General features: G+C 38.5%; 1 protein-coding gene and 1 non-coding gene across 2 annotated transcripts in view; both read right to left on the bottom strand.

Moving 5' to 3' along the window:
• Positions 1 to 494: 494 nt before the first annotated feature.
• On the bottom strand, positions 495 to 601 carry LOC117803651. The gene has a single exon (XR_004627588.1). It is a non-coding gene; the product is annotated as a U6 spliceosomal RNA (small nuclear RNA).
• A 1,631-nt stretch (positions 602 to 2,232) lies between these two features.
• Positions 2,233 to 18,494, bottom strand: part of FMO3 (flavin containing dimethylaniline monoxygenase 3) — a 25,456-nt gene continuing 9,194 nt past the window's right edge. Inside the window, exons 2-8 of the mRNA XM_034667726.1 lie at positions 16,386 to 16,574; positions 12,551 to 12,713; positions 12,174 to 12,316; positions 8,894 to 9,093; positions 5,584 to 5,939; positions 3,279 to 3,351; positions 2,233 to 2,575 (exon numbers count right to left, since the gene is read on the bottom strand). Coding sequence (XP_034523617.1) covers positions 2,233 to 2,575; positions 3,279 to 3,351; positions 5,584 to 5,939; positions 8,894 to 9,093; positions 12,174 to 12,316; positions 12,551 to 12,713; positions 16,386 to 16,574 — 1,467 coding nt within the window. The remainder of the gene's footprint in view (positions 2,576 to 3,278; positions 3,352 to 5,583; positions 5,940 to 8,893; positions 9,094 to 12,173; positions 12,317 to 12,550; positions 12,714 to 16,385; positions 16,575 to 18,494) is intronic.

The following is an 18,494-nucleotide window of genomic DNA, read 5'->3' as shown; positions in this document are numbered from 1 at the left end:
GAGAAGGAAGACAAAGAAGTTGGAAAAGGAAAAAGGGAGAAAGAACTAAGAATAATAACAAGAAAGAAGAGGAAAATAAAGAGGAAGGAGAAAGGAAGGAACAGAGGAATGAGAAGAAGGTAGGTAGATATATGCACTGAAGTTTGGCTTAGTATTTGTCTAAGAACAACTACTTGGTGTCAGAAGCTTGAAACCTCTAGAAAGCTAAAGAGCCAAATCCTGCTTCAAGCTCCTGCTTCGCATCCTGGAGACTGGGTGCAGTCAACAACCCCGTGCATGCAGGTCAGCTTTGAATCCAAACAGCATAGCTGTGTCTGCTGCACAAAGACAATTTTTTTTAATAATAATATTTTTTTATTATATTATGTTAGTCACCATACAGTACATCCCTAGTTCTTGATGTGAAGTTCCCTGACTCATTACTTGCACATAACACCCAGTGCACCATGCAACACGCGCCCTCCCTACTACCCATCACCAGCCAGTCCCATTCCAAAAGTATGGAACACTTCACGAATTTGCTTGTCATCCTTGCGCAGGGGCCATGCTAATCTTCTCTGTATCGTTCCAATTTTAGTATATGTGCTGCCGAAGCAAGCACGGCAATTTCTATTTGGCTGTATTTTTAATATCTGACTGTATACTTTTAAGTCTTGATAAGAATTATGAGATGAAATTGGGAGTGAAAAGATATTCTGTGCTTCATATGTTCAACTTATATGTCTGTTGAGGTATAAATATACATTTAATTTTACCAGCAAAACATGAAAAATGAATGTTTGAAAATCATTACTGCTATGTGCAGGAGTAATTAAGACATTGGCAATAGTTCAATTTAGCATGGAAATAGATTGACATTAATAGGACCATTAAGAGAATGTGTTAACTACATTAGTTTAGGAAGAATATGATATCATTTATGAGTCGATTAATGTTACAAAAACTTAAATAATCATATGAGGGAAAACAACAGAAATTGGATTATATCAATTTTATCTGCAATTTATTTCATGTACTAGGATTGATAACATCAAACGAAATAAACTCTATGGGCTGTCACTAATTTTTCATTATTTGATTCCATCGAGGACACGGAGTTTCAAGAAAAAATTCTGTTTCACTTGAGAACATTTGGGAATATTTCACATCCTGTGAGAGGACCTTAGAAGTAGAATGTTACTTTGCTACATTAAACAATTAGGGAAAGGGAAATATTTAAATTTGTGTACAACAACATCCATGATAGATCTTAGCTCCAAAGACAAAAATATAAAGAGAATTAAAAAAAAAGGAAGAAGAAGAAAGTATTACAGAAAAATGTCATCTTCTGCCCCTTTCCCGTATATGTATCTTGCTGGTGTAATAAGAGATACATGAAGTAACCACCTAGAAAGCCCTCTGATGACTGATGACAAGGACAGATTATTTTATCTGCTCCATGATGTCAAACTTTAAAAATGTTAGCTATCAAAATTTTAACTATACAATGTGATAATACTTTCAAAAATAAAACTTTAGATTTATGCTGGTACCCCAGAAGTTCATGTAATAAAGGTAACATTCGATTTTGGTCCTGGCTTTGGTTAAATGTTTATTTCTTTAGAGACATTCCATTCAGCTAAAATGTATATTTAGTGTTCTACTCATTGTTGTTGACATTATTTTGCTACTACATGTTGAAAAGTTTGTGTCCTTATTGAGAATATAGATACGATGAGTTACTTCCTGTTAACTTTCCTTATAGACCAGGACTCCATGCTAGACTTTTTGGCCAGGGATCAGGACTCATTGCCTGGAGGATTTGGTATAAAACAAAAATAGATTAAATAGCCAAATTCTCTACTTGATCCTCCTGCAAAAGGTTTGGAGAGGTGGCCAGAGAATATCATAACTATTCTGTTGAATTTGCTCTTTCTTTAGATTTGAAGTATGTATTTCAAACCTTGACTGAAGGAGAAAAGGAATCATGTCAAAATGTTTTAGGAGACGATTGAGGTTAGCATAATTCTGATGATGAAATGTTAGTGGAAACCTAAAGAGAAATGATTAGTGCTCTCTTCAGATCATCACATGATTCTTAAAAAGGCTTATTTAAAAGCCTGGAAATAGTAGTTTTACTGACTAATGCCTGCTGAATTGGAAAGTAGGAGGTGTGAGATTCTTAATTTTTAAATAGAAAAGTTCCTTCCTGGGTATTGTCAGTAACTTTCAGAAGCCTGGGGAGAATGATAATTAGATCAATGCAAAGAAAACAGCAATGAACAGAACAGGGAGAATGAACAGCCTGACCCAACCGCAAAGCAAGCAAGGCTTCTGAGGGTTCCCGACAGCTCTTGTCTTCGTGGGTTTCAGGGTCCGGTCCCACTGGGTCAGGATGGCATTTCTGGCTCCTGGCCACTTCCCTGGGCCCACCAGCCTAAACTGGTATGGGCTGCAAGGGCCAAAGAAAACCTCCACAGCCAATCTGGGATCTGTGAGAAACAGCCATGGGATGTTGGGCTTTGCCCCAATGAAGGAGGCAAGTTCATCCATATAAGTAATATAATCCGTCTGTACAGTCTCGCTGGTGCCAAACCTAGAGTTGGGAGAGGAAACAGCACTGTGGATACCAAAGCTCTGTGCACATGTCTTATAAGAACAAGAACAGGGAAAATGCCTCACAGCTTTTTATCAGAGGGAATCAACGCCAATCCCTTGTGTTGGTAAGGGGACTATGTATTCTGCACTTTGTAGCTTTTTCCAAGAGACCTGCATACCGATCTCATCTGGACATTCCCCAATACTGCATGGCAGCTGAGAAAGGCATTTGCAACCCCATTCACAGGTGGAAATTGTCTCTTACTCAGGAAGTTTGGTCATGGCCACTGAGCTCATCAGTGACAGAGGTAGGACTAGAGCTCTGTTCTGACCATTCTCATTTGCTGAGTCATGTTCGTTGGAGCATGTTTGCAGGCATCGTCTGTATCTTAGAGGATTTATGGGCTGGAAAATAGAAGTCCCCATTCATGCACTCCCAAACTTCTCTGATTTCCAGTCCTTTGTGGGTCTTCTTTCTGTGTTACATTGCAGGAGCCATGGAGGGGTGAAACAGGACTGAGCACTGTGTCAGATGCAAAGTAAATCCTCCACAAATACTTGTTGAATGGATGAATTTAGCTCATAGCTGTCACCCTAATGACCTCACTCTGGACCATTTAAGACTAAAATAGTTACAAGTATTCACGGATTCTGATTTTTCTATGGAAACCCTAGACCCTCTTTACAATAGGTGCTCTTACCATTTGAGCTTTTTCCCCCTTTTCTTATCAATGTCATTCATCATGTCTGTTACAGAAGGCAAAGTGCAAGTTCCTAAAAAAAAAAAAAGGAGGGTGGGAGGGAAGACATGATAATAGTTAAATTAGTCTGGCATAAGATCAGCCTGCAATTTTTCCTTCTTAATAACTATTTATGTATCACATTAGTGTTTCCATTTTTTCGGGTCATTGCCTAGCAAAGTAAAATCTTGAGCAAATCAACAGGTGATCATATTGAGACAAACATACGAGTCATTTCCAGTTTTCTCAGAATTGAGATGAGACATAATTGAAAACCAGGAAGCAAATAGCTCTTTATCTTTGTATCTTTGCTCTTAAATCAGTTAGCAAATGTTTAAAATCAGTTTTAAGGATTATATTCTAGTCTCTCAGCTATGTTTTTAAAATGTTATTTAATAGTTTATAGCCAAAGGTACATCAGCATCTCTTTTTTTAGATTTAAGGAAAAAAGACTTCATAGGAAATTATCCTGCTTTGTCAGGAAAAGGAATTTCCAACACGTAAGCTGTAGAGTCTAGTCAAGTCCCAATTTTCTCTCTGAAGAGCCAACACTTTCTGGATGGGACTGAAAATATGAGCCGTGACAGGGCACTGAGGACTCGGGGGGAGCTCCAAGGGACCAGTTCCTGGGACTGTCCAGGATCGCAGGCTCATTCTGGAATAGGTTTACAGACGTCTCTGAAATCCATGCCAAACATGCCTTTGAGCCCAGAGATACTTAACATTTAGGGTGGTTTCTTTGGCAATTTTGGGATCACCTTGAACAAGACTAGAAATCCCAGATCCGATTGCTCAAGGCATACAACGATTGCCTAACCCACTGTTCCTGCAGTCTTTGCAGGCAGGGTCACTTGAACAACCTTTGTAGTCATGGCCTTGTTCTAAGCCTTGGAACTTGCCCTGTCCCTGGGCAGAGAGATCAAGAAGGAAGTGATTATGCTCACTAGTCCTCCAGCTACCACCATTGGATTGCCTGTAACTGGCCCCTCTGTCCTGGTATTTGGATTCCCCAAATTGGATTATTTGCCTTATCACTCATTTCCCCTAAGGCTGAGTCTTTGCCTTGTATATCAATTCTCTATTGATTGGGTCTCTGCATTGTCTCCTATCTTCAGAGCCCAGGTTACAACTTATCCTAACAGAGCAGGTGTGCGACCCTCTAATGCCAGTGTCCCTGAGCCTGAAACCTAAGTTCACTTCTTTCTGAGTGGTTTCATGCCACCATCTGCCTGGCTGTTGCTCCATGGCGCAACACATCTCTGTGTTGGAAGAAAGAGTGAAGGAGATTTAAAGGGATCACTGATGTATGCTACTGTCACGATGTTGATGACAGCCTGGTGATGAAAGGTATCTCAGTATACATAGTGGCAGTTTCCAACCTCCCGTATAAAAGAACATTTAAATCCCAGCAAGTCAGGTAGGACGGGAAGCCTTACGTATGTCTTCAAAGGAAGTAGACCTGCTAAGCTCCCTTTTCCAGAAGTTTTATACCTCTAGGACCAAACAAACTTTGCACATTAAACTTTGACACCTTTTTTTTGTTCTATAACCATGGACTTTTGGTCTTATGATCTGAAACTTCACACAACTGCATTCGGACCTTAATATGAATCTGAGCCTCATAACTTCTGTTGGAGGATGCTGCCCGTTTTCCTTGCCTGACCCCAATCGAGTTTGTTGTTGTTGTATTTATTTTTAATACAGGAACTCAGTATTCTACCTTAGAGACTGATCATCTACTGCTCCTAGTACATTCTGCTTCTAATAATCCACTGCTTGTTCTTATCTGACACGTGACAGGGAAGAAGATAGAACAGAAATGACACTGCCTTTCCAGCAATCATAATTTTTTCCCATGACTGAATATTTAAAGTTGGCTGGATATTGGGTTGGAAACATCTTCTCTTCTTAAGCTTTCAAACAAGGTCATTCTATTGAGTTTTGAAATCATAATTTTCTAAAATTGTCATGCATTTAAGACCAGAAGCTGTAGTGTTCTCAAGTTTAATAAAAGTTGACAGCTCTAAGGAGTGATAAATCACAAAATACTTCTTGAATAATATCTTGTGCTATTGCATATGACAATCCAATGTGATATGTTTAAATGCTTATAAAAAATAGTGCCAAAAATATAGAATTATAGATTCAAAACTGGATGGGACCTAGGATTTCCCCCTCGTTATTAGGATTATTGTTCTCACAAAGACTCAAAGGCATTCTTATTGGCATCCCTCTTCCCCTTCAGTGACCTTCTCGGTCTGCTTACCTTTTATTACTTGTACTGCCCAGCGGGCTGGCAGGTCAGCTGTGGGAATGGCAGCCCCGAGGGACTGGACAAAACCAATCACTGCCATGGTTGGCTTCTCCAGTTTGGGAGGGAAAATGCCTTTAAACAAGGTGACCTCATTGTTTTTGCTCTTAATGATGGACTCATCAAGGAAGGGGTAGTCATAACTATAGCCTGTTGCAAAAATGACAGAATCGATGGCTTCAAACACCGTCCCATCCTCAAAAATGGCTGAAGTCTCAGTGAATTCTCTCACATTAGGCTTAATGGACACGATGCCACATAGAATGCAAGCTGGGAGTTCATCATTAAACACAGGTTCTTTCCTCAGGGTTCTGTATGGAAAATAGAGACAACTACTAGAACAGTAATATTTCCTCTTTGTTTTATTGCTCCATAATAATTAATTAATAACCAATTAATAAGGAAGGAGAAAACTACCCAAGCTTTTTCACTTGTGCCATGGAGTGTCACCAATATGGCTGAAGAACAAAACTGAAGTAAGGTGATATTGTGAAGTCAGACAAGTTGCCTTTTGCTGATGCTTTCTCTATTTCCTGTGATCTTTCTCTTCTCTTTCACAGAGCTCCAAATCCCAGAATCAGCACCCAGACCCTATCCCTTGTTAAAGCTGTGTCAGGAAAGATCCTAAATCAGAGTTCCTGGGCATTTGGATTTTTTTTCCTTTCAATTCTTATTAACTGTGAACCTCGATTAAATTAAGGTTTCTTAATTTCTCTTGCATCATCTTTCTCATCTGGAGTGACAATAACTGTTACGCTCTTCTTGGGTCATTGGGAGACCGAAGTAATACTGGGCTGAGCTCTCTGATAGGGGTGGGGTGTGAGCCCCTTGCAGACAAAGGCACAAGTCAGGTGAGGGAGGGAGTGCCAGGAATTTATACAGGCCAGAAGTAGGAGGCGGCCAGTTTGAATCTTTGGTTGGTGGAAGTCTGAAAAGCAGAGCTTTTGATTATTTTTTGTTCAGCAGTATCCCTAGTGAGTGCAGATAAATCTGAACTTTGGGGCGAATGTGAATAACACTGAAGGAAAAGGCTTTGCTCTTATGTTGCTTATGGGAGCTGTGAGGGAAAGCCACAGGGAGAATCTACCAGGGATGAAACTGAGTTAGACAATGAGATGGGTTGGAATCCTGGTCGGAAAATGTCTGGATTCAACTGTGAGAATCACCTTCCATTTATCCTAAACCCTCTGCCATCAGGCTTTTGGCCCCACTGCCACCTTGAAACTGCTCTTGTTAAGGACACCAGGATCCACAAATTGCCAGATCCAATGATCCACTGTCACTTCTCATTTTACTCAACTTACCAGCAGTGTTTAACACAGTTGATGGTTTCCTCCTTCTTAAAATATCGTCTTCATTTTGCTTCCAGGTCATCACCTGTCTCTCTCTGGATTCCTTTCCTACCCACCTGCTATTCTTTCTCAGTGTCTCCTGCTGAATTCTCCTCCTCTTCCTGACCTCTGAACAATGACATACCCCAGGACTTCAGCCCTCAGACCTTTGTCTTCACCTACATTCATTCTTTAAGAGAGGTCATCTGGTTTCATTTGTTAAAGTATTATCTACATTCTGGTGAATCCATATCTTTAACCTATGGTTTCAATCTCCCTTCTGTCTTGTGTATCCTTGGGCTGCTCAGCATTCTTGTACAATGATGACTAATTGGTATTTCAACTTCGATGTATTTAAAACCAAACTTCGCTCCTCCTGTGGTCTTCCACATCCCAGTAACTGTCAACTCCATCCTTGCAACCTTGCTCACATCAAAATTCTGGAAGGCATCCCTGACGTCGTTCTTGTTCTCACATCTGTTATCCAATCTAACAGAAAATCCTATTTGGGTTTACCTTTAAAATATATCCCAAATCTGACCACTTCTGAGCACTTGCTGCTAACAAATCCTAGTCCAAGCCACCAACTTCTGTCATTTGGGTTTTTGACAATAGCCCCTTACCTAGTCTTTTCACTTCCTTCCTTGACCTACCCCTATACACTGAGTGATTTCTTCAGATTAACTTGGATCTTGTCCCTGGCTTGCTCAGATGCTTCCTCTGGCTTCCCATTGCATTCAAAGTAGAAGTCAGAGTCCTTACGATGGCTTACAAGGCTCAATGCCATCTGGCCATTTTAATGTCTTTTTGTTCCATCTCCTGCTATTCTCTCCAACCCCTTTTCTCCAGGGAGAGAAGGCCATTGAACATTCCAGTCATGGCCCTGAAGAGGCAATGTCCTAACTGTTTCCTCTTGGATACTTTCCCCCAGACATCTTCCTGGCTCATTTCCTCAGCTCCTTTAGGAATTTGCTTAAAAGTCTCCTTTTCAGTAAGGCCTCCTCTGGGGATGCTAGCAGCACTCCCCATTACCTCTGTCTGCTTTGTTCTTTTCTCCATTGTACACATCAGCATATGATCTTCTGCCATTTGTCTCCTGTTTCCCACTACTAGAAGGTAAGCTCATGAGGACAGGGATTTTGTGTGTTTTCCTCACAACTGTATTCACAGGGCGTAACATAGGACCTAACACATAATAATGCTTCTTGAATATTTGTTGAATAAGTTAACTTTGATGTAAATGTTTATAATTTGGATTTTTCACCACATGTCAAAGTAATTTGTTGTGTGTCTGAGGGATACGTCTAGGTGGATATTATAGCAGAGAGTGAGGAGGAGGCTGAAGATGCAGGTGGCCACATTTCAGTTAATGGCGGGTGATGAGAACGTAGCACAGGGCAAGTCCTGTTTTCCTTAACTGAACTTTGCCATGGAGTGAGAGGCAGTAGAGCAAGGTGGTTAAGAGTGGGGGGCTCTGGAGTCAGCAGATCTGGGCTCATTTTGAATATTGCTTCTACTTTCTGGCTATGGGACTTTGGTAAAGTTATTCACTACATTGAATCTCAGTTTTCTCATCTTTAAAATGGGGATTATAATAGAGAGTTCCTCATAGTTGTTGTGAAGATAAAATGAGATGATGTATTTCAGAGCCTTGCCGAGTCACACTAAGTGCTTAAAACATGTTCACTATTATTATTTTTGCTTGAGGGATTAATTCCTGATTTATTCTATAACTTTCCAGCTGTACAATCTGGTAAAGAGTCTTGTGAAACAGGAAATCACTCTGATTTTTGGCAGCTCTTCATCCTCCAAAATGTGAGGTGTGGTTATTTCACTAATATTATTTTGACTGGTTTGGGAGTTACAACACACATTGTGAGTTGTTGACACCGAAACAAAAGTTAGCAGGCATATCATATTTAACTCTGCATTACCCATTTAAAGGCATCAAGCCATAGTTCTCATGCTTGAATCTTGCATTCATTTGCTTCATGTACCACCAGTCAGAGATGGCTGTCGGCAAGTTGTTCTTGAGGAAGGATTCAAATCGAGTGACAAACACCATGTCCCATGGATGGCCATCATCCCAGACCCTGCTCATCACCCAGGAGCCACTTCTGGAACTGATGATGACCTTAAAAAAAAAAAAATCAATTTAACCATTAAAGTAGTGACCATTTGTAGTGGGGGCTGTGGTTATGTCCCTCAGATCTGACTTTTGGAATGGATTACACCGGCTACTGGGAGTGTTGCCAGAAGGCAGCCCCCAGCTGTTAGCCTTCTTTGAGAGTTGCTTTGGTTGAAAGGGGGCGTCTTACCCCAAGTCTTTTTCTCTTTCTGGATTCCCTGTTTTCAGGATCTGTTTGATGCAGGGATATTAAGGTCCCATCTCTCACCCCAACTTGGGACAATCCAGAAGGATAGCTTCAGAGTAGACGGAAACTTCCTTCCCCTGCCTCAGAGGTATTCATTCAGAGAGCACTCCCAAATAAACTTCCTGCACCCCAGTCTGCATCTTAGGACCAACCACCCTGTCATCTTCTCTGGTGGAGGTGACCAATAACTGAAGTCTCATCACATTTACTCTAGTGCTAATGTGATGATCATTGTTTACCATCAAGCAATTATGACCCCCCAAAAAGGCATTTTTGACTTAAAATGCCTTTCCCCATCCCAAAAGAAGGCAAGAAATTTGGCATCAGAGAACCGTAGTTTCAAATCCTGGCTCTGCTACTTACTAATTATGTGATTTAAGGAAAATTCTTTTAACTTCTCTAATATTCAATTCCCTTATTGGTAAGATGGAGATAATAAGTACCTGCCACGTCAAATCTGTGTGAGATTTAATGCAGTGTACTTAAGATGCAGTAGGACCACCATTGCCTGACATGGAGAATGTATTCCTTTCCTCCCTTTCTATCACGATACTCCCTAATGGTATAGGTTTTCAGGAACTTTTTAAAAATAATTTTTATATATAATGCTATTTCAAAGCATGTTTTATAAGGGAAGCCAGGCAAAGAAGGAGAGACTGGAGGATCAATCTGTTGAGAGCCTCTGAAATTGGTCTTTCTTTCCTCTAATTTATCATATATACAACTAATGGATGAATCTCTTAAAAACTATGGCTTCATCATATCTTTCCTTCGCTCAAGAAGCTGAAATGATTTACCATTATTTATAAAGAAATTCAAATTCTTTAGCCTGTCGTTCAGTTCCTTAAAGGATATGACATAACCTGATTCCAATCTTTCTTTCCTCTCTCAATTGCTATAGTTACTCTGTTCCTTGGAACCAGATCTCTAACACTTCACTAATTTCCTCTATGACTTTCAAGAAGACAATTGACATCTCTAGTCCCCAGTTATCTTTTCTGTAAAATGGGCATAATAAAACCCAGTCTACTTTCTTTCCACCATCAAAGGAGCACATCTATATGCAGGCACTGGAGTACTATAATGCGTTACACAAACTGTTATTGTTACATATCTCCATGCCAGCAAGATGAAGCACAATAGTGAATATGCCGTTCTCACTCCTGTCTCCATACCTTCGTGTATGCCATTCTCTTCAACCATATGATTCATAAATATCCTTCAAGGACTGGTTCAGGTCTACCCCTTTGTGAGGCCTGCAGTTCCATAATCAGTCATTAGTTCCTGAATCACCTGTGCATCCTTTGTTCCAGTGGCAGCTCTTGTACTATTGTTAGACTTTCTACTTAGCTCTGGAGGTTATGTTTAATTTATATCATATCAATGTATTATTTCCCCAAGTAGATTTTAAATTCCTTGAAGGGGGGGGCCACAGAGTTGAGTTCTTTGTGTCTCTATGCTGTCTAGTATAGTGCTTTGAACAGGTAAACAGGAATGTATTTTTATGCCATTTGTCCTTTCATGATCTCCTTGCTTCACTGATTGTAAAACCATCATTTAAAATGGACCTATATTGGGGATGCCCAGTGTGACATCAGTAGGCATAGCCTCTAGAGACACAATTCCTGTCTGTGGGCTTCTGGGCAGTCAGTCCCTAAGGAAGCTTCCAAAGCTAGTAGGTAATGTTTGTTCAAACTCCTTCCCATCTCCTTACGGGCCCTGTTTCACCTCTTCTCCGTTTCCTCTCCAATCCCTCCTCATACCATTCTTTTCCAGACCCAATGTGTTGCAGCGAAGGGGTCTTTTCTCAGTTTCTTGAGACCCTCAGCTTCTTCCTGCTTCAAGACCTTGTTCCTGGAGTCCTCTTCTGACACTGAACCCTTTTCTCAACTTGTAGCTCTCAGCTTAAATGTCATCAGCTGGAAAGGGCCTTCCCCACTTCCTTGTCTGAGGCAGGTCACTCTTATTATCTACTCTTACAGCATGCTTTTTCTTTTTTTCACTAGCACTTTCACAATTTTCAATTTTATTTGTTCATTTACTTATTTAATACCCATTTGCTACACCAGACTCTGGATTCGGGGTGGACATCATGTCTGTTTTGTTCTCCACTTTCTCTCCAGCACCCAAGCCAGTGCTAGGCACATAATAGGCTCTCAACAAATAACTAGGGGATGACCGAATGGATGAATGAGTGAATATAGAACTCTATGTTGCTGAAATCATATTTAAATGCTTTGACTCCTTACCGAGCTCAAAAAGTAGGTTCTATTTTTGACTGCTTTATTTATCGTTATGAGAAAACTGACATTCAGAGGGATTAACGGATTCAACTCAAGAGTGCCAGAGTCATAATCTTAACCCTAAATCCAACTAGTTTCAGAGGAATTGATCAGACACGTTTGACACCAAATGTCCTGAAAAAGATTGACATCACTCCTTGCTGATATTCTGCCTTTGTCATACCAAACTATTTAAAACCTCACCTTTTGGGGTGCCTGGGTGGTCCAGCCAGTTGGACTCCTGATTTTGGCTCAGGTCATGATCTCAGGGTTGTGGGATCCAGCCCCATGTGGGGCACCCTGCTCAGCAGGGATTCTGCTTGATATTCTCTCTCTCCCTCTGCCCCTCCCCTCACTCCCTCACAAATAAACAAATATAAAAAGAAAAAAATTCTCACCTGCTGTGGAGAGAACCTGAGATGTATGAAACACTGCTTAGTCTTCCCATCAAGAACCCTGTGCACCATTACCCCCGCTCTAGTTTCTTACCACACCTTTCAAATGGTAACTGTCCCTGTTCCTTTAAAGATAGTTCCTGAGTACCCGAGACACGGTACCTGTTCAGCTGTGTGGCTGAGTTCTGTGGCAATATCACAGCCTGAATTCCCCAGGCCAATCACCAGGACTCGCTTCCCCTTGAATATTCCTGGTTCCTTATACTCCCGGCTGTGGAAGCATTTACCTTTAAATAGTTTTAGTCCTGAGCGAAGAGTGGAAAACATAGGAATCATTTGGTTTCCATTTTAAAAAACTGCTGTAAAAGACTTGTGGGTGAATGCAGTCACAATAACATGGAACTTTAATACTCCATGTATATTATATATGATAGAAGCATATTTTAATTCAAGCTGTACTTTTATATATATTAAAAAAGACATTATCAAGATATCATTCATGCCAGATGTGTGGACAGCAGACTAAATTTCAGCCTTACCTGGAAAAGACTCTTTTGGTAGGTTGGGGTATACATGGTGTCCAGAACAAATCAATACAGCATCAAAAACAACTGATTCTTTTTTACCATCCCTTTCAGTGGTAACATCCCATTGGCCGGTGACTGAGAAATCAGGACGTTTGTTTATACCAGATACAAGTGTCTAAAAGAAACACAGAATGATAGCCTTTTTTATGCTAACAGGCAGATTTGGCACCAACTTGATCAAATAGTACGGGGAAAAAATCCCTAACAGTGGCTTAGGAAAAATACTTAGTCCATTATTAAGCTACATATTATGAGGGCACCTGGGTGGCTCAGTCACTTAAGCATCTGCCTTCAGCTCAGGGTAGGATCCTGGAGTCCTGCGACTGAATCCCCGCCTAGGGCTCCCTGCTCAGCTGGAAGCCTGCTTCTTCCTCTGCCTTTCACCCCCCACTCATGCTCTCTCTCTCTCAAATAAATAATAAATAATACATTTAAAAAACATTTAAAAAGATACATATTATGAATTCAAAATTCAAAAGTTAAGACATTAAATAGTAAATATCTATATCTATATCTATATCTATATATATAATGACTTTATTTGATTATTTGAGAGAGAGAGAGAGAGAGCACAATGGGGTGAGGTAGGGGGAGAAGCCGGCTCTCTGCTGAGCAGGGAACCAGCTGTGGGGCTCAATCCCAGGACTTTTGGATCATGACCCGATCCAAAGGCAGACGCTTAACTGACTGAACCACCCAAGTACTCATGTAAATATATATTTTTTATCTTCACATGGCTTCTTGGGCATAGCCAGTATGTTCTGTACTGAGTGACTCCCCTCTTGGAGATATGACTGTGAATTCAATCATAGCTTACAGGCGGCATGTACCACATCTACTAAGTAATCTGGTGGCATATCATTTTTGTAGTAACAACTACTTGCTAATGTATCTTTTTAGCTATTTTATTTTTTTATTTTTTATTTTTTTAAAAGATTTTATTTATTTATTTGACAGAGATAGAGACAGCCAGCGAGAGAGGGAACACAAGCAGGGAGAGTGGGAGAGGAAGAAGCAGGCTCGCAGCGGAGGAGCCTGATGTGGGGCTCGATCCCACAACGCCAGGATCACGCCCTGAGCCGAAGGCAGATGCTTAACCGCTGGGCTACCCAGGCGCCCCTAGCTATTTTATTTTTTAATATTATTGTCTTAAAATGAAAGATATTGTCTGTATTCAGAGAATGAGTTCTCAAATTTAGTGTGCATAAGGATTACCTGGAAAGCCTGTAGAAGTATAGATTCCCAGGCCACAGTCCTCGATGTTGAGTCAGTAGATCTGGCACAGGACATGAAAATCTGAATTTCTAACGAGCTCCCAGGAGATGTTGATGCTATTTGGCCCATATGCTGAGTAGCACTGGATTAGATTATCAATAAGTATTTATTCACAGCCGAAGAGCTGCCTGTTGATTGGTATGCTCCCTCATCAAAAATATTTTTTCAATTTTTCTGATTGTGTTGGGAAGAGAACCTCTATCTAGTAAGAATTGTTCTTATAAACTTTATTACGAATAGCATTTCGTACTTATTAAACAATACATGTACACATATCTGTATAATGCCTGTTACTTATGAAATATAATAAAACAAGCACTGATGAATCCACAATCTTGCATATCATTTATTTAGAATAACTCTGGGTAGTAAGGAGGGCACGTATTGCATGGTGCACTGGGTGTTATACGCAACTAATGAAGCATCAAACTTTGCATCGGAATCTGGGGATGTACTGTATGGTGATTGACATAATATAATAAAATAAAATTAAAAAAAAAAGAATAACTCTGGGATTATTCATTTATTTAAGCTATGGTAAATGGTTCCTTTTTGGATTACAGTTTCTGTTTTTTGCTGCTGGCTTACAGAAATGCATTCGATTTTTATATCTTGATCTTATATACCACCACCTTGTCTAATGTTTTTATGTTGTTATTAAATCTAGTAATTTGTCTCTAGATTCTTTTGGGTTTTCTACGTAGAGAGTCATATCATCTGTGATGAATGTTACTTTTTGTTTGTTTGTTTTCATTCCTTTTATTTTTCTTTACTTACCATCCTGTCTCTTAAATGTCTTGAGACTATTGAAAAGAAGCAGTAATAATAGGAATCCTTGTCTTGTTCTGGATTTTAAAGGAAATGCCTTGGCACTCTTTAGTGCAGTACTGTCCAGTAGCAATATAATAGAAGCGACATATATAATTTAAAATTTTCTAGTAGTCACATTAAAAATAGAAAAAGAAGTATAATTTAACATAATGTATCTGATATATCATTGTTTTAACAAGTAACCAAAATAAAAATTATTAATAAATATACTATATTCTTTTTTATAATAAGACTTTGAGATGCAGTGTATACTTTGTGCTTACAGCACATCTCAGTTTTTGGCTAGTGGCTACCGTATTGAGCGGTGCAGATTTAAAGTAATATTTATATGTTTCTATAGATCAAGAAAATTCCTTTCTAATCTTAGGCTGGTGAGAATTTATTTTCTTTTTTTCTTTTCTTTTGTCTTTCTTTTAGGTAGAAATGGATGTTAAATTTTATTTAATGCCTTTTCAGAATTTGGTAAATGTATTGTTTGCTTCCTGTGACAGGGTTTTGCACTGACTTACATATTTATATTTCATGATATTGAGATATTCTGTATCCTTAGCCCAAACTCAACTCAATGAAGACAGTTAATTTTTTAAAATATTTTGTTGGATTTATTTTTGAAGTTTTTCTCACTAATTTTCATGAGTGAAATATGTCTGTAATTTTCCTATTTCCTATTATTTTTGCTTGCATTAGATGTCAAGGTTATAATGTCATAAAATAAGTTTGGAAGTCATACTTAATTTTTTAGTCTCTGGAGTTTATAAAATATTGAAATAATTTGTTTTTTGCAAATTTGGAATTACCTATGGGATCTTTTCTTAATGGGAAAAAATTTTAGTTTCTAAGTCAAAAGAACTCTAAGTTATCAAAGGACTATTCAGGCATTTTACTTCTTTTTGTGTGAATTTTGGCAAGTTTAAAAAAAGATTTTAAATTTAACCAATTTAAATATTAGTTGGCAAACAGCTTTATAGCATTCTTGTTACATTTTTTATTTCATCCACATAAGTTTTATCCATTTTTTTCATTTCTAACATTATTTATTTGTATCTTTGTTCCTTTTTCCTCAAACTTTCAGCTATTTGCCTATTTTTTCCTTTTCAAAGGATGAACTTTCTATCTTCTTAATATTATTTTTTATTTCATTAATTTCTTTTTATTATCTTGTTCATTCTATGTTCTTTGGGTTTCTGGTTCATTCTATGTTCCTTGGGTTTGTTCTGCTTTTCTTTTCCTAATTTCTTTATCTTGTTAGTTTTTGAAACTTTCTTATTTTCTAAATAAGTATTTAAGCTTGTAATTTTCATAAAAATTTTGGTCTTTATGCTTCCCACAAGTATTGATATGTAGAATTTAAGTTATCATTCAGACCTAAATATCAAAATTTCCATTGCAATTTCTTCTTTGAGCCATAAATTGCTCAGAAAAAAAGAGTTTTGAATTTATGGCTATTTTACATTTATTTATTTTTTATTGATTTCTAAGTTAGTGGCATTTTGGTTAAAGAACTGTAGGTGGTATTTTGTAAATTTCCAATGTATTCTCTAAATCTAGGGTCAGGGAGACCACACTGTTAAAAATGTTGACAAATAAATTAGAAAGACTGAAAGGAACAAATCAGAATTTGCTAATAAATATAAAATTCCTTACAGTTATGCCTAAAACTAATCTTTTGATAGCATCTTACCTTAAATTGTATGTATTTCAGGAGCTTCTTTTCTTTGGAAAATGCAGTGATATATTCCTGGAGCTTGCTGTTGTGCATAAAATTGGGGAAATCATCAGGATATGGGAAGTCTGGGAAACACATCATCTCTTTGGAAGAGTTGGTAAAGACAGACTGGTAAATGCTAGCTCTGCCTTCCTCTGCATGGTCCTGTAAATTTACAATTTCAAGTGGAAGAAAGTTTGTAAATGGGTACACTTACCATGGTCAGTGCCAGTTCCAAATAATTATCACTCATCTTTATCCATAAGTAAATTCAGTAAGATGAAGAATAAATTAACTTTAATTAAACAATTTGATGCTAATCAAAGGAACTTAGAACATGGAGGAATGTATCTTCCTTAACATCTTTTCTAAGGGAAACAAAATTTGAATTTCATTATGCCTTTTTAGGAATATATAACTAGAATTAAAGAAAGAAAATTCTTTTTTTATGATATGGATTAACTTTTAGGACATTATGCTAAGTGAAATGAGCCAGTCACAAAAGGATAGATACTGTATGATTCCACTTATATGAGATACCCAGAGTTATCAAATTCATAGAGACAGAAAGAATGGTGGTTGCCTGGGGCTGAGAAGAAGGAGGAAGGGGAGTTATTGTCTAATTGGCAGAGTTTTATTTTGGGAAGATTGAAAAATGTTCTGACCATAGATGATGGCATAATTATACAACAATGTGCATAAATTTAATGCCACAGAACTGTACACTTTAAGAAGGTTAAATGGTAAATATTTACTGTGGTGTATTTACCACAATAAAAAAAAAACTCCTTTAACACATCATAAGGTAGTTCTGGTAAATTAGTCCATAATATTTTCTTATGTACCTAGAGCAGAGACAACTTAGATTATGTTTATAATAGTGTTTTTCAAAAGTTTTGACTACAACCTATAGCTAGTGATATATTTTATATTGTAACACAGTACACACACACACAACAAAAGTATTATGAGTAAATCATATCTACCTACTTGAGTTGCATTCTGATATTTTCTATCCGTTCCATTTAAAAATGCAGATTGATTCATTAATTTATTTCATAGCACACTAATAGGTCACAATTTTTAGTTTGAAATGCAGTGGTTTAAAGGAAATGGAAGGTTGAAGTTTGGAGTGTTGGGTAGGAGAAAGGGGAATAGAGGCAGGAAAGAGGGTGGTGGTAAATCATCTACGTCTTAAAGTTTATTCTTTGGGCTGGAATTTCAAGATTAACATACCTCATGTAAAACTGAGGGGGACACTGAGGGCAGAGGGGCTTCTTTTTTACATTTGAGATTTTGGTAAGATATCACTTACCTTAAAGACTCCCGGTGGACCAACCTAGGTAGGGGAGGCTGACACAGAAGAGTCAAGTAGCAGTGATTAGGAAGAAGTAGGATCTTAGTTTAGCTCTCTTGAACCCATTCAGTTTGAGCAAAGCAAGGAGTTCCCATTTGCTCCCAAAAGGATGCAGAAATTATCTGAGACTCATAGCAGGTAGTCTACCAGAGAGTTGCCATGGAGGGGGCTAAGGGGCATTTTAGGAGAGAGCTGTTGAGTGGGCTACTTGGTTCAGGAACTCCATGGGAAAACTGGATCTTGGGGAGGTTCATCTGATATGCTCATGTGAGGCAAATGAGGTCTAACCGTCAAGTTCCGTTGGCCTCTAACTAAGCTAAGCGAGGACAGTCTCCAAGTTCATCAATTGCTGTCTTCAATTTAAGATTCCTAAAGGATCTATATTCTAGAAACTACAAATCACTCTTGAAAGACATTGAGGAAGACACAAAAAGATGGAAAAATATTCCATGCTCATGGATTGGAAGAATTAACATAGTTAAAATGTCCATGCTACCCAGAGCAATCTACACTTTCAATGCTATCCCGATCAAAATACCGAGGACATTTTTCAAAGAACTGGAACAAATAGTCCTTAAATTTGTATGGAACCAGAAAAGGCCCCGAATCTCCAAGGAACTGTTGAAAAGGAAAAACAAAGCTGGGGGCATCACAATGCCGGATTTCGAGCTGTACTACAAAGCTGTGATCACAAAGACAGCATGGTACTGGCACAAAAACAGACACAT

The sequence above is a fragment of the Ailuropoda melanoleuca genome, chromosome 8, assembly GCF_002007445.2.
Source record: "Ailuropoda melanoleuca isolate Jingjing chromosome 8, ASM200744v2, whole genome shotgun sequence".
NCBI classification, from domain to species: domain Eukaryota; kingdom Metazoa; phylum Chordata; class Mammalia; order Carnivora; family Ursidae; genus Ailuropoda; species Ailuropoda melanoleuca.
Note: the sequence above shows the minus strand (reverse complement) of the source record. Positions and strands in the feature narration are given on the sequence as shown.